Source organism: Lycorma delicatula, chromosome 13 (genome assembly GCF_047948215.1).
Source record: "Lycorma delicatula isolate Av1 chromosome 13, ASM4794821v1, whole genome shotgun sequence".
NCBI classification, from domain to species: domain Eukaryota; kingdom Metazoa; phylum Arthropoda; class Insecta; order Hemiptera; family Fulgoridae; genus Lycorma; species Lycorma delicatula.
In genome coordinates this window covers 46,092,978-46,116,058 of record NC_134467.1, presented here as the reverse complement: position 1 = coordinate 46,116,058, position 23,081 = coordinate 46,092,978, and the positions used below count along the sequence as shown (strand labels likewise).

At 30.6% G+C, this 23,081-nt stretch overlaps 1 protein-coding gene across 8 annotated transcripts in view; it reads left to right on the top strand.

The window, feature by feature from the left end:
• Cdk12 (Cyclin-dependent kinase 12) overlaps nucleotides 1-22,805 on the top strand; it is a 137,225-nt gene extending 114,420 nt beyond the window's left edge. The window contains exons 16-18 of one of the 8 annotated variants that reach the window (XM_075381780.1): nucleotides 11,031-11,163; nucleotides 13,420-13,602; nucleotides 22,418-22,805. In XM_075381780.1, the coding sequence (XP_075237895.1) occupies nucleotides 11,031-11,163; nucleotides 13,420-13,602; nucleotides 22,418-22,428 (327 nt within the window). In that variant the 3' untranslated portion in view covers nucleotides 22,429-22,805. Of the gene's footprint in view, nucleotides 1-5,562; nucleotides 5,709-5,961; nucleotides 6,197-6,217; nucleotides 6,567-7,494; nucleotides 7,668-11,030; nucleotides 11,164-13,419; nucleotides 13,603-22,417 lie in introns of those variants that run through there. The other 7 variants (XM_075381779.1, XM_075381778.1, XM_075381781.1 and 4 more) reach the window with 7 other exon arrangements.
• Nucleotides 22,806-23,081: the final 276 nt, after the last annotated feature.

The window sequence follows — 23,081 nt, the reverse complement described above, 5'->3', positions numbered from 1 at the left end:
CAGTATTTGCTTAAAACAAAAGATTGTTGGGATAATCTAAATATTTTCTTCACCTGTGTTTGGAGAAAAGATGGATTGTGTGTCTGATGAATATAAGTTATCAGTGTATTTTAAATGATGAAACCTTGAATGCATTTGTTCGGGCCTTTCCATGATGGTAGAAGAGGTACCCTCAAACTATATCCTTGAATCAATTCAATTTTTTGAGTAAGTGGTAACTAACCACTTATATCACATAAATCACACAAAGTTTTCCTAGTACTTTCATAACCTATTTTACTCATTAAAATAATGAAACGTTTTTATAAAATTCAAATTTTTCTAACTTTTCTTTGTTTTATGCGTTATTACGCAGTTAAGAAAGTTACTATAATTAAACATAAAGACATGATTTTTTTTACCCCATATTTCTCAAAACCTACTGTAGATATAGTTCCGAGACCTATTTTATTCAATTTTTTCAGGCCAAATCCATAAGAAATTACTAATTTTGTTCCTTAGTTAATGACTTAAAAATTTCAGTACGACCTCATTACATCGATAGTCAAAAACTCAGTGAAATTTTTCACTAGCCATAACTCGCAAATGAAACATTTTAGGACATATGTTTATAACAATTTTTTCCATATTTTCACGATTAGAAAAGGTTATGAAAATGTTGGGAAAACAATGTTACATCATTTATGTGTGTGTGTGTGTGTGTGTGTGTGTGTGTGTGTGTGTGTGATATAAAACAAGATGTATCACTAAAGTTACTAACGACTTTAATTATTGATTTGACTATAAATAAATGCGTAACATTATAAAGAACAATTATTTATAGTAATTAATTATAATTATAAAATTTCCTCAATAAAAACTTAAATGAATTTTTGAATGGCATATTCATGTTTTAGTAGATAAGACCTCGCAGTAGACAATGAAAAACAAAAAAAAAATTACAGTTACAAAAGGATTTTATTTACAGATAAAGAATAAACATTTTTCGTGGATGTTTCAGAAAATTAACAGAATAGTTTTTTAACAATTAAATAGCCCGCTGTTAATTTAAAGTGGGTGTCTAATCCTGGAAAGATCAATATTAGTTAAGATTTAATTTTCTTAACATTTGGCACCATTGGTATTAATATAATTAGTATAAACAAAATATTTCCACTTCCCAAAAATATTTTTAATATAGTATCCAAGCGCTTTCAGAGTTATTTCTCCATCACCAGGAATTATTTAAGCCTATGAATTTGTATCCGTGCATATAGTGTTATATGTATGATTACAGCTAAAATTATTATTCTCAAAATAGTTGGTTGTCAATAATTAAATTAAGTTATACGTCAATTAAATTAAAACGTCATGTCAGGAATTCTTTGATATGACATTTTTAATCAACGTACAAAGTCTGTAAATAAAGTAATGAGACTGGTTCAGGAAAACTTTTTATTTACATACTAATTATACATAGACTCTTCACCTTGAAAATAGTTCCCTTGAGAAGCCATGCAACGCTTGAAACCGTTTACCCACTCTTCATAGCAGTGTTGGAACTCAGAAATCAGAATATCCTTCAGATGGTCAGTTACGTTTTTTTATGTTTTCTACTTTTCCAAAATAATATCCTTTTAGGTGTTTTTTTTAAAGCCAGAAACAGGAAAAAGTCGCAGGGACTCAAGTCAGGTGAATAAGGTGGTTGAGGAACTACAGGAATTTTTTTCTTTACCAAAAACTCATTAATTGAGAGTCCAGTGTGTCACGGTGCATTGTCATGATGCAGTACCCAGTTTTCATTGATAACTGGTCTCACTTGGGCAACTCTTTTCTACTGTCTTTCAAGAAATTCTCTGTAAACATACTCATATTGTTTTACAGTCCATTCTATAGGCAAAAACTCCTTATGGACAATGCCATTACTATCGAAAAAAACATTAGCATGGTTTTGATCTTTGAGTCGCTCATTTTTGCTTTTTTGGAACGTGGTGAGTTTGAAGTGTGCCATTCCATGCTCTCTGGTGTTTTGTTTCTGGGTCTTACTCAAATATCCAAGATTCATCACCAGTAATAACATTTTTTAGAAAATCAGGATCAGTTTAAATTTGCCCTAGGTAACGGCACACTTCCACCCTCTTGTTTTTCTGTTCAACAGTGAGGTTTTTTGGGACCAATTTTGCACAAACATTTTTCATGTCCAATTCGTTTGTAAAAATTTGATGTACTGTGATATTGTTCAAATTCAATTGTGTAATCATTCTAACAGTTAATTGTCTGTCAAGTATCAAGTCTGATTTGCTCAATATTGTCGTACCTTTTTGACGTTAACAGTCTTCCAGAGCGTGGATCGTCTGCAACTGATTCCCGGCCATCTGAAAATGCTTTACCTAAAAACTTGGGCCCATGACAGAGCATCATCTCCATATGCCCTTTACAATTTTGAAAAAGTTTCAGTAGCATTCTCACAGAGTTTAACACAAAATTTGACTGCACAAGGTTATCGCTCATTTTTGTAAGCACAGCAAAAACTCATTTCACAAAAAGTTTGTTTACATCTCACGTGACAACAATAGACTAAAAATATTAATACCTAATATAAATCAACTGTTCGTATAACCATATTTTTACTAGTAACTTTACAGTGCTGCCATTTTTGCTGCCAAAAAAATTAAACTCATTACTTTATTTACAAACTTTGTATATAAACCACGAAAATAATAATAGATATAAGTTTCCAGTATCAACTAGATTTTATGTTGTATTTCTGTGCCTTTAGGCTTGGATATAGAACTTTTTTTGGGGTCTCTGTGGTAATCTGGATATTTACACTATTATGCATCTTTTGTATGCAGCCTAAATAAACAAATCTCTGCTAACATTAAATTAATTTGGTTAATACTTTAAAGCCATCATATATGTAATAGTTTGTTAGCAACATAAAACTAATATAAAAAAAAGACCTAATTTTGCAATTAATTATGCAATTTTGAACAAAATGAATCTTTAACAATATTTAATTAATGTAATTTAGTTGAGTAACAACTATAAATAAATACATATAAAATTTATGTTGTAAAACATCTGGTTTTAAAGTGTTGTATTCAAACTTAACAAGTTTGACCATAAGAACACATAGTCTATGTTTTCAATAACAAAAAATAAAATACAAGGATTGTACAATAATTTAAGACATAAATGACTAGAAATATTATTATTAATTAATGACAATGAAAATAATGCCACTTTTAGACATAATCCCTGGCTACATTTAGGGACTTTTCTTTGTTTTTACTGTTTAGCCTCCGGGAATTACCGTTCAGGTATTACTTCAGAGGATGAGTGAGGATGATATGTATGATGTAAATGAAGTGTAGTCTTGTACAGTCTCACTTCAACCGTTCCTGAGATGTGTGGTTAATTGAAACCCAATCACCAAAGAACACCAGTATCCGCAATCTAGTATTCAAATCCATATAAAAATAACCGACTATACTAGGACTTGAAAGCTGAACTCTTGACTTCCAACTCAGCTGATTTGGGAAGACGTGTTCATCACTAGACCAACCTGGCAGGTTACATTTAAGCACTTGTCCCATTTGGCTATAACTTTTCTTATTCCCGCAGTAAAGAGTTGTTCCCCTCGATATCTGAACCATTCTCTTTTACTATGTACTTGATCCATTCATTGTTGCCACGTAAAAACTCCAGAAGACCAAAAAAAAAATGAGATTGTATCTGTAAGGCGAATGTGATAACACCTCAGATCTTAGTTCTGAGTAGCTTCTCTGTTTGAGAGGTTTGGACACAAGCATTACCATGTAGAAGAATACAATTTTTGAGAGAACAGGATGTTTCTTCTTTATTGAGGGTTTCACATCCACTTTTTGGCCTGTCATAATGTATTAATTATAAATTTTATAAAATTTTTCCAAATAGTTTTAATAAATTGAGCCTTTATAGTTCCAAAACACTGTTAGCATCATTGTTAGTCCCAAAATACTGTACAACTTATCTTAATTATTGATGACAGATTTTTATGAATAACAATTTTAATTTTAGCTGTAATCATACATAAAACACTATATGCGCGTTTACAAATTCTTAATTTTATATAATTTCTGATGATGGAAAAATGGCTCTGAAAGTGCTTGGATAATACATTAAAAAAATTAAGTAAAAATGTTATTGTTTATACAAATCAATATTAGTTCATTATATAAAATTATTACAAAAATACAGTATGTGCTTCTTGAAAATCTACTTACAGTCAATATTAATCATTTAATTTTATGTACTCCACTTTAAAAGAAAAAATATTTATAGTAGTTTTGCATTTATGTTGTCGTTACCAAAAGACGTTAGAAAATAGCAGATCCTTCTTTTTTTGTTTTTAATGAATTATCCTGTGAAAAATTTATTTTTATATTTATTAGGATACGTTGAAGAAAATATTTGGAATCCTGCTTTTCTCAGTCATTAATATTTAACAGTTCATTTAGTCCTTCAAAGGTTGTTTCGTTATATTCATTGTCTTGTAAATCAGTGAGAGTATTTTCCCCATTCTGGCTCAGAATAAAGATAGCCAAATTTTGTAATTTATGTTTTAATTGAAGATGGTCGTTTTCAGTTAGTAAAATATTATCATTTATTTTCTTTTTTCCTTTACTTTTCGATTTCTTCTTGTTAATTAGTATTGATATTTTGAATTCATTAATAGTGTTCTTGTTTATAAGTTTTCATTTAGCTTTAATCTGTTGTAATCTATTCTCGAAGTAAACTTCTCTTTTTTATATGACTTTCTCTGTATTTTTTACAGCCTTTACATATATTTTGTAGTTCATGTCTGCTTTGTTGTAAAGCTCTTCGAATTTCATCTTACGTTTCTTTACAGCTTCATTGTGTTTATTCTGCAGTAACTGGAGAAAAGAATTTCATTTTCTTTTCTTAGAAAATTTTGCGGCTCTACACTGTAAAGTGAAATGTTGTGTAAGCTTGTCATCTCGGGTCTTTGATTCTGACTTCATCTGAGGTGATTTAGATCTTTAAATTTTGAGGATTTACATAGTTTATAATATTTTTTTAATAATTTTCCAGTTATATTGTAAAGTGAAATGTTACAAAAGTTTGTCATTTTGGGTCTTAGATTCTGACTTCAACTGAAGTGATTTGGACATTAAGTTTTGAGTACTTACTTAATTTATAATATTTTTTTTGTAATTTTCCAGCTCTGGTTTTATGAAGTAACAATTTGGATTTTTAAATTGACTTTAGTGTAATCGCATTTTTGTGAAATTTTTTTCTGTCGCCAGCAATCAATCTGGTTAAGTTTAAATTATTTTCAAATTACTTGAATGAAAGGTTTTCAGTCATCTTCTTTTGTTAAATAGTTATTAAGTTTAGATGTAGCTATATTTTCTGTAAACTACAATGTATTTTTTTCTGGATTTAAAATTTTCTCTGACTCATTTTTCATACTGGTATTTATTATTTGTATTTTTGAACTTTGTCTTCTGTTCTTCAACCATAATATCCATATGAATAACTTATCCTGAAGAGGTCTGTTTTTATTTTCATTTTCAGGAGAATGAATTAATTCTTCCCACTTTTCATCAGACTCAATTTATGTCAACCTAGTTGTGGATTTTCTTGGCTTTTTTTCAATTAAATGCTGTTAAAAAAAATCTACTATGAAAAAATTACTGTAAAATATAAGAAAACTTTTAAATTTATGTAAACTTGTAAATAAACATTTTAAATAAATAGTAAACTCGTAAATAAAATATATATATATATATTATATAAACCATAAGATGTACAATGAATGTGCACATTCAGTTATAATAAAACACAAATTTAATATAATTATATTACATTGCACGACAAAAACACTTTAATAAAAAAAAGCTGACAATGTGTTATGCATGATTTTTCTGACTACACTGGCAAGTTATAGCTTTTTCATTGAAAATCGTGTTGCAGAATTTTTACCTCTGGATTGTCGAACACGACACACATCTAAGATGTCTACCAAGCTTTGAGTAAGTTAGCCATGACACATGTTTGGAATCTCAGATGCTTGTCGATGCTAAATTTATCCTCAATATTCACTTTATCAATTTCCGATGAACAAGTTTTAATTGCCTGCTTACAGTATTAGAAAATCAGTTTCACTACTAAAAAACGATTTTTAGATGACATTGAATGTTAAAAATTCAATTCCTGCTCATTGTTTTAGATGCGCTGATATAGCACGATTCTATAACAATGGCAACCGACAGAAAATGAGAGGACATGGATTCTACAAGTTCTGGAATGTTAGTAATAAAGGAATGAAACTTATAAGGCAGCAGCTTTGTGCAACATTTTGTTCTGTTACATTCAAGTTGCTTTACGTATTTCAGCCACCCTTTGTACTAATAAAATTAAAAATATGTTTAACTTACCCTTATATTGTTGTAAAAGTTAAAATGTACTGTTTCTTGTATTATTATTTAAGTATGTTTATCTTAAAAATGCAGAAAGTGTATACAGTCAAAAAATGCATGCTCTATTGAATTATCATCATTTATTAAACATATTTTGCATAGAGTACCGTACTTTTATTGTATTTGTCTTTATTCAAATAAATTGCTATTTTTTTTTTTTTTTGGTTTTGTTTTTTTTTTTTATCTGAAGCCACCCTAATTTTACTGACCACCTACCTCTAGTACATAAAAATGCCTCTTTTACTGCTGGAAATGTTCAGTTAACAGTTCACGTATGGTTCAGAATACATAAAGCTATATGAGAAGATTCCATTATTTTCCTACATCAACAGTAATCATACGGGCAAATTTTTTTTCAAAAAGATTGGTTTTTCAAATTAATATTGGTCTTAATGTATACCAAACTAGATTAGTTTCATACCAATAATTCCTAATATTTAATATTTTTTAATTGTGCGACTTATTTGTATTTTAATTACTCCATTGATCTAAAACTACCAGCTTATAAAAAAAAAACACTTCTGGAAGTCTTTCGGGTGACATGATAAATAATTTGATCCGCTAATTCATAACTTATTTAATTTACATGATACTTAGGCCTGACATAATCTATTTTTGATTTAACAACATAACCAGGAGTAGTTTTGGTCGATGAAATATAGATTTATCAGTTTTGACCACACAATTTCCAACAGTATTAGCGATTGTCTTGCGATGCAAGTATTTTAGGACTCATTGTTCGCTACAGTATCTTAATACCGATCTGATTATATAATTAAGAAGTGTAATTTCTTTATCTAATTTCCTTTATCTAATCCTAAATATTTAACTTATTACCGATCTCCGACTGTTGGTTATTTTTTTTTTTTTTTTTTTTTTTTTTTTTTTTTTTTTTTTTTTTTTTTTAATTAACTGCATGTAAATCTATCGTGACATTTTTGAAGATAACTGTTTTTGATTTTTCAACATTTATTTCTAAACTGTGAACTGAACTGAATTTTCCCACGACTCAAAGTTTCTTCTACAGATGAATTTAAAAACAAGACCAAATCAACATAAATCAGAGAATACATCCCAGTCTTATGATTAATATTCATCGCTTCGCAGTTGAGCTGCAAAAAGAAGTCGACTCCATATCATTGATAAATATCTCAAACAGTGTTCCTGAAATACAGTCACTCTGCATAACTCCATTATTAGGTGAGCTGTAAAAATTAAAAAATGCATTCATATTTTACAATGTCATTTTTCATGTAACAATATACATAATCACATCTGTGATAGATAGCTATGTCATTCCTGCATATAAGATTTAGAAAAAAGAAAATATAATTTCAGTATTTCATTTATTAAATTTGATAAATAAAACTGTTCTCAAGATATCAGCGACTTAAAAGAGAATTTTATTGTAAGATCATTTTCATAAGTATAAGTGATCTTATTTTTACCGATGACTATCTTGAATTACAGGACTGACTATGTACACTGAATATTTAACTGAAATTTATGTGTAAAAATTTTTTTTAATCTATATTTGTAAGCTTGTTTTATCAGTCTGATTTGTTTGTATCTGATTCCTGACCCCCCCCCCCCACCCATAGAAGAAGAAACCTGCCTTTTGATGATCACGGTCGCCACTTCCTGGCCAGGGCTTTACCAGAGGATGTCTCTTAGACCCTCTAATCTGATTACATATTGTAGACATCAGTTCGGCTTCCGTCAGGATGTCACTGATCCAAATTCCTCTGCAGACATTTCCATCAGTGTGTTCACTATCGACTCAACTTCATTGGCACCTTTATGATAGGCTTCTTCCAGATTTTCACTCATCTACTCTAATTTATAGCCCTCATTTGTAGACTCAAGTGAATATATATATATATATAAAATTTGAGTCTATTAGAAACATGTAAATTTCTAGCCTCGTACCTCTTAAATAAGTATAAATCTCTTAAACATTTTTTCCACCGATATAAATTAATAAAATAATTAAAAAGTGATTAATCTGCCTTACCGGCAATTAAAATAGACACTTTCTAGATCTTATGGTTCTTAAACCATCATCAGGAGAATAAAATAATATAAAATAAAGTCAAATATTTAAATGAATAAACAGTCATGATTGTGTGCTTGTCAACAGTGTATACTCACGTACTGTTACTCAGATGAATATACTCATTACTGTATATGAGTATACTCGTATATCAGTGCGCATGAGTACAAGCACACAGTCAAGACTGTATTCATTTTAATGCTTGACTTTATAATATTTTATTCTCCCGGTGGTGGTTTAAGAACTGAAAGATCTAAAGAGTGTCTATTTGAATTGCCTGTAAGGTGGATTTATCACATTTTAATTATTTTCTTAAATAACTGTTGATTGCAACCGCTCGATTTTGTCCTATAAATGCCCAGATTCATTTCTTAATTATGACATAGCCTGATAATTTTTTCTGAGGGAGAAATTAGGCCGCTGTTTACCAGAATGCCACATTTGACTTTTGTGCAGCCACCGGACAAAAGTCCCTGATACTGTCTACAGATGCTTCCTTAGTAGATTCTAAGGATAGAGTGGTCTTGCAAGACCTTGCGTTTCTACACTCAACAGAATTTATTATATTGAAGAAGGATTCCAAGATTAAGGAAAGGAGAAGAAGGTGAAAAATAACTGGAGCAAAATGGTTGTTAACCTTTTTGCTCACAACCGATCCTGTTTGGAACATAATGAAAGAATTTATTGTAACTAGAAATTAGTGATTTACATGATTAAATCTTACCTATGCCTTCGCCTGAAATATTTACCTGCGGGAAGGGCTGCCTCCTCTTGAAAAGAAACTTTATTTTTGCTATTATTTGCTCAAAAAAAGATTTAACTTAAAAAAAAAAAAAAAAAAAAAGGTGAAATAAAATTAAATGTCTCCTTTTGGTAAAACTTTTACATATATGAAGGATGCGTTTTAGCAAAAATAAATTTCAGCATGATGAAAAATTAAACATTAAGTTGTACATAACGTTCATGATAATTATTTTGAAATTCTTAATAGGAGTACCTTTTCCCATCTTTTTGGGAATATATTTGTGATGTACATGCTGTGGATGAATGTATGAGATGATTTATTTTTTAAATTCTGACTTAGGGTAAGTAAATATTAATATGATCTGATAGTCAAAACGATGTTGTCTTGTTAATTGTAAATTCATTCACAAATTTTAAATAGAAATATGACCAATCATTAAAAGGTTAAGTACTGTGTTAGTAAGTTTCAGACACAGCAGCATAGAATAGTTACCTAGGAGAAAATGTGTGAATTGAATTTTTTTAACTATTAATTGAAATCGTGAAATCGCATAATTTGAGAAGTCGTATTCTTTAAGTGAAGTATTGCATTAATGACTGAAGCTTTCATGTAGTGTGTTGTATTATTTTTGGTGTTAACTTGTTTGTTATTTTTGTCTTCATCTTTTATGATATGGTTTTGTTATGAAAGTGACAATAATACAGGTGAGTGAGAATAGTTACGCAACCCATAAGGGGAAAAATATAAAAGTGGTTGCTACACTACAAAATCAACTGTCAGTTGATTGTGCAAGGATTATTTCTGAACAGTTTTTTATTTAAATAACCCCAAAGAGAAAAATTCATTAGAGATAAATCTGGTGACATAAATGACCTTAAACCACAGGAAATGACTTTCTTCCCAAAGAATTTAGGTTCCAGTAAATATTGTGTTATTTGCTTTGCAGGCTGTTGCTGCACCATCTTCCTGTAGACCAATAATCTCATTCATCTACTTCTAGCAGTGCTATAAAGTCAGTTATAATCTGCATGTACATTCAGATATTAATGTTTGTGAAAAATATTGGACCTGCTATTCTCTTCTGAGAAATCACACACTGGATCTTGTTGGAAATGTAATCTTTCAGGAAACGAAAGGATTCTTTTGTGTTCCAATCTTGATTGTGTTGAGTGTTTACATGGCCCTTTAGGTGAAACTATACCTCGTCTTTAAAGAAATGTTACCCAAGATCCAAATATTGCACAAACAAAACACATAAACCATTTACAATAATTAAATCTTTTCCTGTGATCTGGTTCTTGTAATTCTTAAGTGACATTAACATGGTACAGACTTAATTTTAATTTTTGTGGACACTCAATCCACTGGCGATTGTGTTTTACAGCCACTGATTCCAATCCATTATGACATTCAATCTACTGAGATTGCCTTTTTATTAACTTTTGTGGTTAAGGATGGGCATATTCAAAGGATTCATCATCTTAAATGTTCACCAACCAGTTTTCATTCATTTACACTACTAATTTCTCTAAAATGAGCAACCACGTAAGAAATTATTGACTATTTGATTTTTATGCATATATTAATGCTAAAAATTGTTCATTACCAGTCCACCGATTAGTATGAACCGAAAAGCAAATTTCCCACTTAATTGGCATAACGAGTTCAGGATTGCGTAACATTTCATACACACTGTAGCTAGACCTTGTGTTATATTAATCTTTTAAAAAATAAGTGTTTAATCTTGAACTTTTCCATGTTGCAGTTAGATCCACAGATTTACCAGCTGACTGAAGGACTGAAATCAGAGTTGCGGCAAGCTGCAGCGGCTCATCAGCATCAAAACCCTGGTAAACCGCATAAACTCGATCCAAAACAACTTATCTTCAATCCGCAAGGTGAAAAAATAAGTGCCTTGTTATGTGCAATTAATAAAAAAAAAAAGTTATTTATAAAATATTAATTAAAAACCGTTGTATCTTTGCAATGTATAAATATCTAGTTAGTACGTTTTCTGGAATTCATAATTATTTGATATGCTTGATTCGGTCTAGATTCATTGTGTTTATTATAAATATTTCTACTTTCCTGGCCGTAACTCTACTGCTGCTATATAGTAGCTACAATAAGTATGTAGGTCTGTCCAAAGTTTTAATGTTGGGTTTTTTTGTTTTTTTTGTAGTTGATATCCACGTTTAATTCAGTTATTTTTTCCTTAATCTGCTTGTTTAGTTCATTCTCAGAGGTATCCAAAATTTTTAGGGTCGTTGCCATCATTTGTTGTGTTAAAACAAAAAGATTAAGCTAGCTAAGATTTAATCTGAGATTGTTCCAAATAAATAGAACAGGCTATCACTCGATCGGAAAAGTTGACAGATGACGAATCACTGAGATTGTTTCATCATATTTTTATATTCCTTACAAAGCTGAGCAAAACCTCATTTTCTCATTTGTCTATTTTTTAATACAGATTGTGGATGAGTGGGCAAATAAATTTAATGAAATTGCAAGATAGATCTATCACATCTGAGATAATTATTAGCTGTAGTCATTCCACATCCAAAAATATATGTATATGTAATCCACCATCTCGGATTTTAATAAAACTGCTGTTATTAATATTCTAAGAAAATTTCCCTTTTTTTTGACTTGTACGTTTTTTTTAATAAATTTTCCAATTTTTAGTCTTGTTGAAAAGTTTCCTGTAAAAATGGTGGACTACTGCAGATTTATTTTAATTTATATCCAGTAATGTAGGCAGAGTCCAGAAAAAATATATCAAGGATATAAACACACATAAAAAGATCACAATTTTTGGTTAATAGAAATTTGAAAGTTTTGTGAAAAATATGCTTTTAAAAAAAGTTTTTCTTTTCAAATTTGTCATAATTGATGGGCTTTTTATTTGAAATAAACCAGAGCAGTGACCGCCAAGGTTCCATAAAGCTGTGAGGAAAATATTGAATATTTTCCAGTTGTCCATCTCTTTGTACTTTTTTTACAGCATACTGTCTCATGAATTATCTAAAAAAAAAATATGAAGACCCTAGAAAATGTAAAATTAGGGGCTTTGAACGTGCTAGAATCATGGCAAAAACATTTTTGGGATACTGAAAATTTCTTTCAGTATTCAGTTATAATTGTTTCGAAAGTGCTCCAGTTTTCGAAAAAAAATTTTTTTTGCATTTATTTTACCTTCTGTATTTTGCATTCTCTAACAAAAAAAGCTGGAAATTAAAATAATGCATTATTTTTTTTATCTAAAACATGTATTATAATAAATTTTTAATGTTAATGGTTTATTAAACATAAAATCCCTTCAATTATATTTAGATCTTTTAATATTAATTTCTGCAGTCATGATGCTCATCAAATTAAAAGCAATAACAACAAAAAATTTTTTTTTTTTTTTTTAATTTGCGAGTGGTATAAAAGTCGATTTATTTACTTTATTGATTAACAAGTTACATTTTGAACATTAAAAATTAGAAATTGTGGGAACATTTTTTTTCATTTTGTGGTTCTCATACTCAAGGGGGGAAAAGCATTCAGGTAAAATTATCTTTTCAGAAAATAATCCATAAATGGTGATAATAAATTTAAAAAAAGAACTTTTTAAAATTGTTTAAAAATAATATTAAATAAACAAAATTGTAATTTTCTAAGAAGAGGTGAAAATTTTTAGCCAATTATTTTAAGAAGTTCTAAAGAGTAAGGTCTATTCAGAAAATTAAGATTTTTGTATCTTAAATCCAATGGATAACTTGCAAAATGGATTTAAATTTGAAATAAATTAATAATATAACCTTTTGTTAACCTCCAAACTTCAGGAATGGGATGATGGGCAAAGAATTTTTGTAGTAATTTTAAGTCCTGTTGATGTAGAAAATATACATGCAAAACTCACATTAATTATTTTTTTGAAGCAAACTAGCTAAAAAAAGGAAAAATGGGTTATTTTTGGAGGCGGGGATGAACATTAAATAAAAACTTTGCTATTATTCTCAACCTCAACAAAAAAAAAAGCTTGAAATATTTTGTTAAAGTGCCCTGGTAAAGATTTGAAAGTAAAAATTCCTTAAATTGTCCATTATATTTGTTTATTAATGAAAACATTGTTAATTACTATTTAATATGTGAAGGTATATTTTCAGGCAATGATTTGATCCCAGGCCGAAGTTTAGATGGAGGATTCAATGCGCACGCAATATATGCTGGTGATAATGCTGTCAGTAATCGTCCCAGCCTAGCTACTGCTGGTGTACGATCAGCATTAGCTGCTTTGTTAAATAAGTTTAATTTATGTGCAGCTGCCGATATTCTTTACTGTGCTACTGGTACGTAACAATAATAGATGAAGTTTTATTTTATGTAAAATAGAAATAATAGTTAATGTAAAAACTACTGTTTTACATTTAACATTAATTTACTATGGGTTTATGTAGATAAATAAAAATAATAATAAAAATTGTTTTGAGATTTAAAATAGACCTTAATTCTAATAATATCAGCTTTTTGTTTTAAGCTACTTTATAACGGCTGCATGAAGTTTAACAGTACAAAGAGATTTCAAGATGTAAATAAATAAGACTGTTTACACTAGGAAAATTTGTGTTTGTAGTTGTGGCAACAGTAATAAAAAATTGTTTTATCAGTTACTGTTTAAGGTAGAATAATTTGACCAAAAAAAACCAAACATTTTCAAAATTATTTTGCTGCTGCATACCTGTAGTATTGTTGGGAGTGGTAAATTAATACTAGAAGTTAATATTTCAAAAGGCATAAATTTGATTATTTCAAGTACCAGAATAAGAATGCATTTCATTAAAAATCTGCAGGTCTCATAAAGTTTTTTTTTATTTTTTCTATTGTATAGAAGCTGCATCATTTCAACATGACTTTCTTTCATCTTCAAAAGTAGAAAGTGTGCGGATGCGAATAGGAATGCTGAAGTAGAAAGATTTTGCATTATGCGTAGCCAAAAACATTTGACACAATCTAAAATCCAGGTTTTCTTTGTCCATATTTTTAAGTCCTTTTTTCTCTCAAGTTTCCCTTAAACGCCACATTACTTTAGTGAAAATAGTTTTGACATAAACAAAGAATTTTCTTGGTAAATTTTTTTTCCATATAAATTAAGTTCAACCCTCATTCTCATTTTAACAACATTTATTATCTTGAATATAATAATCTTTTCTTTTTTTTGCCGTACATTATGTTTATTAAAAAACATGTTTATAAAATATTTAATTTACTTTAGCAATGGATTTTGCACAAATAATATCCTCACCGCTGCTTTCAAATTAAATTGTTTTCTCTTTTAAAAACTAAAATTGATTCAGTAAATGTTACAGAATTTAAATTTCAAAATTTTCTATTTAAAATATATGTATGTTTAAATGGTATAACAATGTTGTTGCTAGTTGAAGTAAGGTAAGTTAGAAAAAAATGCTTAATTGATCGCGATATACATTGTATATTGCTAAAAAATATTTGAAAAATTTATGGTAATGGATGTTATTCTTCTTCTGTATTTATAGTTGTTGTATTGATAGGTACTGCAATCTATTATCATTGGATTTAATTAACAATTTTAAACCGTACACTTAGAAATGAATAATTGTAAAAGGCTTTTGTCATATTAGCCCTCTCCATTTGCGCTGGCATGTAGTGTTTGTCTTTTATGTATATCTGATATTCACTTTATTGAATTTGTTTCTCTTTTTCTAAATTTTTAAATAATATATTTTAATAAGTTAATACTTTGTGTTGTTCTTTAAACTCTATGAAGCAATTACACTTATGCCTTCTACTGCTTTTTTTTGTGTAATATTCTGATGCAGTGTGACTACTTAAAGACATCTTTTTTCAAAATAATATATTTGTCATATTAGTTGCATATATTTGATTTTAGTGTAATTTATGCTTGATTTTTGTCTTCACAGTTCGCATACGAACTAATATGTAAAGGGATATTAATAGAGATGTGGGAAATGCTGCCTTAGCATTTGCATCTTTCTGAGCAGTAGCATTATATCAGAGCAAGAGTTTCCATCTTTGTTCGTAGAACATAGTCATGAATTTGTGGTAGCAAAAAATACCTTTATTTCTTTACATTAATCCCCTACTACATTTATCTTAGCGTTTCACAAATGAGGGCATCAAACCTACTGAAATTTTCACTAGAGTGTAGTTTGGGAATATGATGTCACATACCTGAATCTATGACTGGGCCAGCAAATTTAAAATATAGCGTGACGTTATAGAAAATGGAAGTCACAGTAGGCATTCAAAGACAAGTAATATCCATGATCTCATTGAAGGCATTCGCCACCTTACGGTCAATAAAATCACTTCAGAAGTTATACTAGTTGTGAAAGTGTCCACCCATCATCACAAAACACCTTAGGTTCTGCAAATTCTGTATGAAGTGGATTAGAATATTTTTTTACCTGATTTCAGAAACCGACCCGACAAGAAATTTGCCGAAGGTTTCTAAATAGATTTTGATTAGAAGAAACCAGTTTTTGCATCAATAGTCATATGTGTTGGAAGCAAAGGACCGTTACTATTCTACTGGTAGAAATCTGCCCTATAAACTAAAGACATGTCTTGTTAGCTGGAAAGTTCTTTCAACAGTCTTTTGGGACTGGAAAGGCATATTGCTTATCAATTTTGTGCACAAAATTTGTCCTATAAGAGCTGCATACTACTGCCAGTTGTCGGACAAAGTTCAAGGCACTGTCCAAACACAACTGTGATCAGAGGCTGTGATTCTCCTTCACCAGTGCCAGGCCTCATACAATTATTGGAACTCTGGATAAACTGGAGAGATTTTTTTGGAACCCTAGAACATCCCTCTTACAGTTCAAATTTATATACTATGATTTCTTTTTATTTGGATTAACGAAGGAAGCAGTGGGAGGACATCAATTTCAGAGCGATGACAAGGTAGTGTAATTGATGCGAAATCGGCTTATGATAGTCCTCAAATCTTTTATCAAAAAGAGAGATCCATAAGCTCTCACACATTCTGAAAAATGTGTAAAACTTCAGGGACTAAGTAGAAAAGCAATAAATATGATTCTAAGAGGGGCGTTTAGATCAATCCAGGACTACTAATTTTTAATAAATGTATAACACATTTATGATAATAAAAAATACTTTTATTTCTCCATGTAATCCTTGTTACATTTATCCCAGCGTTTCCCTGCCTGAATACCTGCAGTGTGTAACGATTGGTCTTGCCTGAATACCCACAGTGTAGAAAGATTCATTGTTATGTCGAAACCAAGATAGAACTGACTGCTTCACCTCATCATTGCTGTTAAAATGCCGACCTCCCAGGTATAATTTCAAAGGCCTGAACAGGTGAAAATTGCTGGGAGTGAGGTCTAGACTGTACAGAGCTGTGGCAATAACTCCCAGCCAAGATCTTGTATCGTGCAGTGGGCTGTATACTGTCGTGCATTGTCCTGCACAAACAGAACGCCTTTAGTGACTCCACAGGGTAGAAAATCGACGTAAATGATGCTATTTTTATCTCCAAAAAAAAACTGAGGCCATAATTTTGGTAGCTCCAAACCACCTTGACCAGAATCATCACTTGCTGATGTGTGGCCTTCTTTAAAACATTTGCACCTCTCAAATGTTGCGACTAAAGGTTTCATCGCAGTTTTTTTGCAAGGAGTTGCGAAAAATTTCACCAGGTTTTATACAGTCATTCACGAGAAATTTCATTACAACGTGCTGTTCCACATAACAAAAGTCCTGGATTGACGTTAACATCCCTCATATATTTTGTACTAATAAATTTTAAAAATTAAGGTCTGGTTTATATGTGGTTGTATTTTTCAGGAAAAATGTTTTGTTATTTTCCCAAGTAGAATGCAACACTAGTAGTAATGCACAGAAGTATTAAAAAATAATGTGTCTCATAATCTGTCAAACAAACAAGTGTTCCATATTAGCCAATCAATGTTTGAAAAAACTACACTTGTCATTTGTTTTAGAAAATCATATACCATTTATTTTTGTAAAACGTTTATATATTACAGCCAAAAATATAACCTAAAATATTATTTTATTGAAATTATAAAATTATTTAATTTACATATATAGACCACATGCATATGTGGATATTTTAATGTCCATATAAAGAACAATAATGCTTTAATAATTTGATTTAATAAATTAGGTTTATGTTTTGATTTTTTTTCCAAATGTCACAAAATATGTTCAACATGCTAAATAACTCTTTTTAAGAGTTACTAGGTCATAACAAGTAAAAATGACAGTAAAACTAAAAAGCTTAACCAGTAAGGATGGTGGCTAACATTTAGAGTAAAATTTTATTTTTATTATCTATTTTAGTAGCAAAGAATGTACATAGTTTGTACAGAATGTTCCAGGACTAAGCTATAAAAATGGGAGAAATGGTGCAGTCTCACAGGCAAGGTTGTAACTCATAAAGAGAAGCCTTGTGAACAACATAACCAAGTCTTATTCAGTTCGTATAACTGTTTTTGTTAAAGTATTTTTGTGTTTATCACTGAACATTTAAAAAATGGAACCAGTGAATATAAAATTATCTACGAGGGTTATTACCTTTGTGCATATATGTTGCGCAGCTTCTCTAGTATGGCCTTCAATCACGCCGCGTCACTTCGTTTAGTTCTGAACACGCAACTAGCACGTAAACATGTGTACAACAATAGCATCTCCCACCGAGTGTGAAGTGCGTGCGGTAATTCAATTTCTTCAGGCTGAGGGGTGTAATGCGACTGAAATTCATAGACGAATAAGTATTGTGTACAGTGAAACTTCAATGAGTGACAGCAAAGTGCGACAATTGTGCAGGAACTTTAAAGCAGGACATACAGATTTTCATGATGCAGGCGATCAGGGAAGGAAGCAAGTGTCAATCGATGTTCTCGTTGAGCGAGTGGATGAGGCGATTCGAGAAAATCGTCGGTTCACAATTTCTCTATTGAGTGATTTCTTTCCTGAAATTTCAAGGTCAGCTCTCTACACCAGGGCTTCTTAAACTTTTTTATATAGCGACCCCCTTCAAGCTTAGGAAATTTTAAACGACCCCCTCCTCCATATAATGAAATATATATTAACCGTAGATGTAGATGTAATATCGCACTATTTTACAATGTAAATAAAATAAGGATTAAAGAATACGTACCCATTCATTTCACATATATATAATTGGAAACGTTGACGGGATATCGGTCGTAATAAAACACAGTAAATAGAATGACATAAAACTATATATATATTTATTCAATAGAAAAAATAAACTTTTGTAACAATTTTTTTATAAGAAAACATAAAACTATATCTATATATTCAATAGAAAAAATAAACTTTTGTAACAATTTTTTTAATAAAAACATATTATTAACATCAAACAATATTAATGTGACGGATGTGATTGTTTATTTTTACACAAATAATTAAATCTAGGCTCAATTTGAGTTAGTGCAGATCGTAATAAATTTTCAACGTTTATTAAAGTTGAACGGTATTTTGATTTTATGTAAGTTAATGTGGAAAAGGCTGATTCACATAAATATGTTGTACAAAATGGCAGTAATTTGTTCATTGCCATTTCCGATAGTAGGGGATATTCTGATTTGATTTCTATCCAAAATTCATGCACAGGCACTTGAGAAAATCTAAGTCGCAAGGTAGTATCACTTGTTAATTCGGCAAATTCTTCTTGTGCTTTTAAGTTTAAAAAATTAATTTCTTCCATTTCAATTGAAAATGGATTGCAAATCCATTGTTGTGTATCGATATCATTGGGAAAATACCTATGCATGTAAACTTCCATATCCTTCAAATGATTAACTATAATTTTTGTTATAGGAGTATCTTTTTTTGAAATATTGTTACTAATTATATACTCGTCAGTAAATGGAAACATTTCGAGCGATCCACTTTCCACTCTGTTCTTCCATATAAGAATTTTTTTAACAAAGGCCTCAAGTTTATTTTTTAACATAAACATATTAACGCAGACTCCCTGCATTGATAAATTCATATCATTGATTTTATCAAAAATATCTGCCAAATAGCATAGCTTGAGAAGCCATAAATTATCTTGAAAATAATCGGCCAAATTAGAATTTTGCTCTGTTAGAAATATAAGAACTTAATCTTTTAAAGTTAATAATCGTTTCAAACTTCGACCTTTTGATAGCCACCTAACTTCAGCATGTAACAATAAACTTGTATAATCCGAATCCATATCAATGCACAAATTTTTAAACAATCGACTATTAAGTGCTCAACTTTTAATAAAGTTAATGATTTTGACTGCATCAAAAAACACAGTGTTTAATTCTGGTGCAATTTTTTTTAACAACAAGTGCCTCTCGGTGAATCATACAATGTGTAAATGTGATATGATCATTTCCAGCTTTAACAAATGCTGTAAAACCAAGATCTTGTCCGGTCATTGCTGCAGCACCGTCCGTGCACACACCAACACAATTTTTCCAATTTAATCCTTCTTTTTCAAAAAACTCATTTACTTTTTTATATATATCTTTTCCACGAGTATGACCTTCCAGAGGACGACAAAACAGTATATCTTCATGAATGCTTCCCTCATAAATATATCTTACAAAAAGTAACAACTGTGCCATTTTTGAAATGTCTGTCGACTCGTCCAGTTGTATTGCAAACTTTGAGCTGTCTTTAAGCCTCATAAGAAGCTGTTGAAATTGATCATTGCTAATGTCTGAAATTCTTTTGGACACAGTGTCATTTGATAATGGAATTTTACTAATTTCAGCAGCATACTGTTTTCCATGAACAATTTCAGACATTCTTATAGCTGCAGGTAGTAAAAGTTGCTCTCCAATAGTAAAAGGCTTTTTCGTTTTTGCTATCAAATACGAAACTTCATACGATGCCAATAGATATTTATCATTCAAAGTAACATACTTCTCCAAACTGTTCTTTTCTTTATTTGATGTTTGCAAAAGACGCTCAAAATATTCTATTGGCTTTTTTGATAACGTTGCATGTTTAGTATTCAAATGTCGTTGCAGTTTTGACGGTTTCATGCTTTCTGCAGCCAAAACTTCTTTGCAAATTAAGCACACTGGTTGTTCTTCATTGTTGTGAGAAGAGCATGTGAAGCCATACTGCAAATATGATTCGTCATATTTTCTTTTTTTTGTTTTGCTAGAAGTCGGATTTGAAGCACTGCAACTTGGTTGTGACGGCGTGGCAGACTTATTAGTTGGAATTTTAATTAGCCATTTATCCATGATGGTTAAATAATAATAAATAATTAAACAAAATGTAGTTGAACTTTAACGTAATAATTAAAAACACCAACTGAAAATTACACAGTAAATACACACATGTCACTACAAAGACAAAGCTGAGTCCAAACTGAAGTACAAACAGAAAAATAACTACACTCGAATCTTTACCAGTGCAATGACAACAAATTACCATCAGATCAACCCCGACGCATGGCGTGTTCAAAGTGTGCAGCGCACAAAGGCACCGTATCACAAAGACGCCGACCACCATAAAGCAATGAGAATGGATGCCTCCCTAACATTTCTCCAGCGCTACCACAACGAAAAAGGTTTTTTGAACAAAATTGTCACAGTGGACGAGACACGGGTCCATTTCAAAACTGAATAAACAAAAGAACAATCCAAACAGTGGATGTGTTCTCATTCCCCCAGTAAACCAAAGAAGTTCAAGCGAACCTTCTCCAACAGACTACTGTGTTCTGGGACCGGAATGGAGTTCTCTTGGTGGAATTCATGGAACGTGGCACAACCATCACTGCAGCCTCATACTACGTGACAGCAACGTCTACGAAGGGCGATTCAGAATAAGCGGAGAGGAATGTTGTCATCAAGCATTGTCTTTCTCAGTGACAATGCTCGTCTGCACACTGCAGCTGTTACAAAGAAGCTCCTGCAACGTTTTTGTCGGGAAGTGTTTGATCACCCACCATACAGTCTGGACTTGGCTCCATCCGATTTTCACCTCTTTGCTCACATGAAACGCCGGCTAGGAGGACAATACTTTGGCACAGACATCGAGCTGCAGACCAGCATGGAAACATGGCTGAAAACACAGGCACCTTCATTCTATGACGAGGGTATTGGAAAGTTGGTACCACGCTACGACAAATATCTAAATCGGAGGGGCGACTCTGTAGAGAAATAGCGTAACTATGTAAGTACTTCTTACAAATAAAAAATTTTTTATTTTCACTGTGGTTTTAATTTTGTGACCGGTCGGACCTTGAAAAAAAAATAACCCTCATATTTTGCTTAGAAAAAGTGTTAGTGAAACATTTGAAATAATAAAATTAGCCTAAGACAACAAAGGTATCTTATTTACCTGTTTAAGTGTTTTGCTTGCTTTTTTTTCAGTTGGTCAATAGAAGACCGAGAGAGAGGAGAGAGACTGTTAACTAGCTGAAATGATAAAAATATTGAACACGCAAGTGTAATACTAAATACTGTATTCTAAAATGTTGTGAAACCACATTTTCATAAAACCAAGGATTGGTTCCTGCTGCATGACAATGCACCGGCTTACACAACCATCACTGTATACCAGTTTTTAACCAAAAAAAGACCCTGCACCTAGTACAGATTTGACAACACCGTTTGTGACTGCGAATGCCAAGTTTAAAGTTAAATCTGTGCTACACTTGTACCAATCAAAATTGTGTTTTACGCAACATAGAAATTCAGACCTACACTCAAATAAGTCAACCGGTTTAGGTCACCTAACAAGGGAAACGCAACCTCATTCCGGTCAGCGCAGGAGCCGGGGAAAGGTTGTAGTCCAATCCATCTTCCATATTTGCCAGGTCTAGCCCTTGTGGACTATATATTCTGTTTTTTAAAGTCAAGATGCCCAATGAAAGGGGGGAGCAGTACAATTGAAAAATGTCATAGAAAGTGTTACAAGCATATGATGATGAATAACCTTGATGAATGGAAACATTGTATCAAGCTCAAGGAAGACTGTAGAAACTTAAATAATTTTTTTGCACATTTATGTATATATATAGTCTTAGTCCTGGAACCTTTTGCCTGTACTGTTTATTTATTTATATATTTATTTATTTAGGCTTGTTTTCTGTTACAGGTCCACACTGAAATGCAAGAAATAAATTTTTTTTTGTTAATGAAGGAAAGATGAAAATTTTTTTTAAAATTTGAACTCATTGTTTAACTAAATAGACCTCTTGCATAAAATATCAATGATAGTTTTTTTTTGTGGTGTTAAGAACTATATAAACATTAAAAGAAAAATATATATAATACTATATAATATAATATGGACATATCAATGTACTGATAAAATATTTTCTCATACATTATGCCCATAAAGCATAAAAAAGGTGATGTTTTATTTTTTTTTATTATTATTTTTTTTGGGACAGATTGAATATATATATATATAATGTATATACATATGTATTACATATTGTATTTATAATGATTAATGATTTATGATAATGATGATTAATATAAAATATATATATATATATATATAAAACATTATTTATATATATAAATTGTGTATATACTATTGTAATTATTTTGTTTTTATGTATTATATTGTAATTGAATAATAAAAATAAAAAAATAAAAAATTACATTATTGTCACATTATAATATTATATTTATTATAATTGTAATAATTATATATAATATTTGTTAGTTTATTAATATAATCATTATTATTATAAATATAATATTATAACATTTCTGATGATAGTTATTTTTAATTACAATTAATTAGTAAT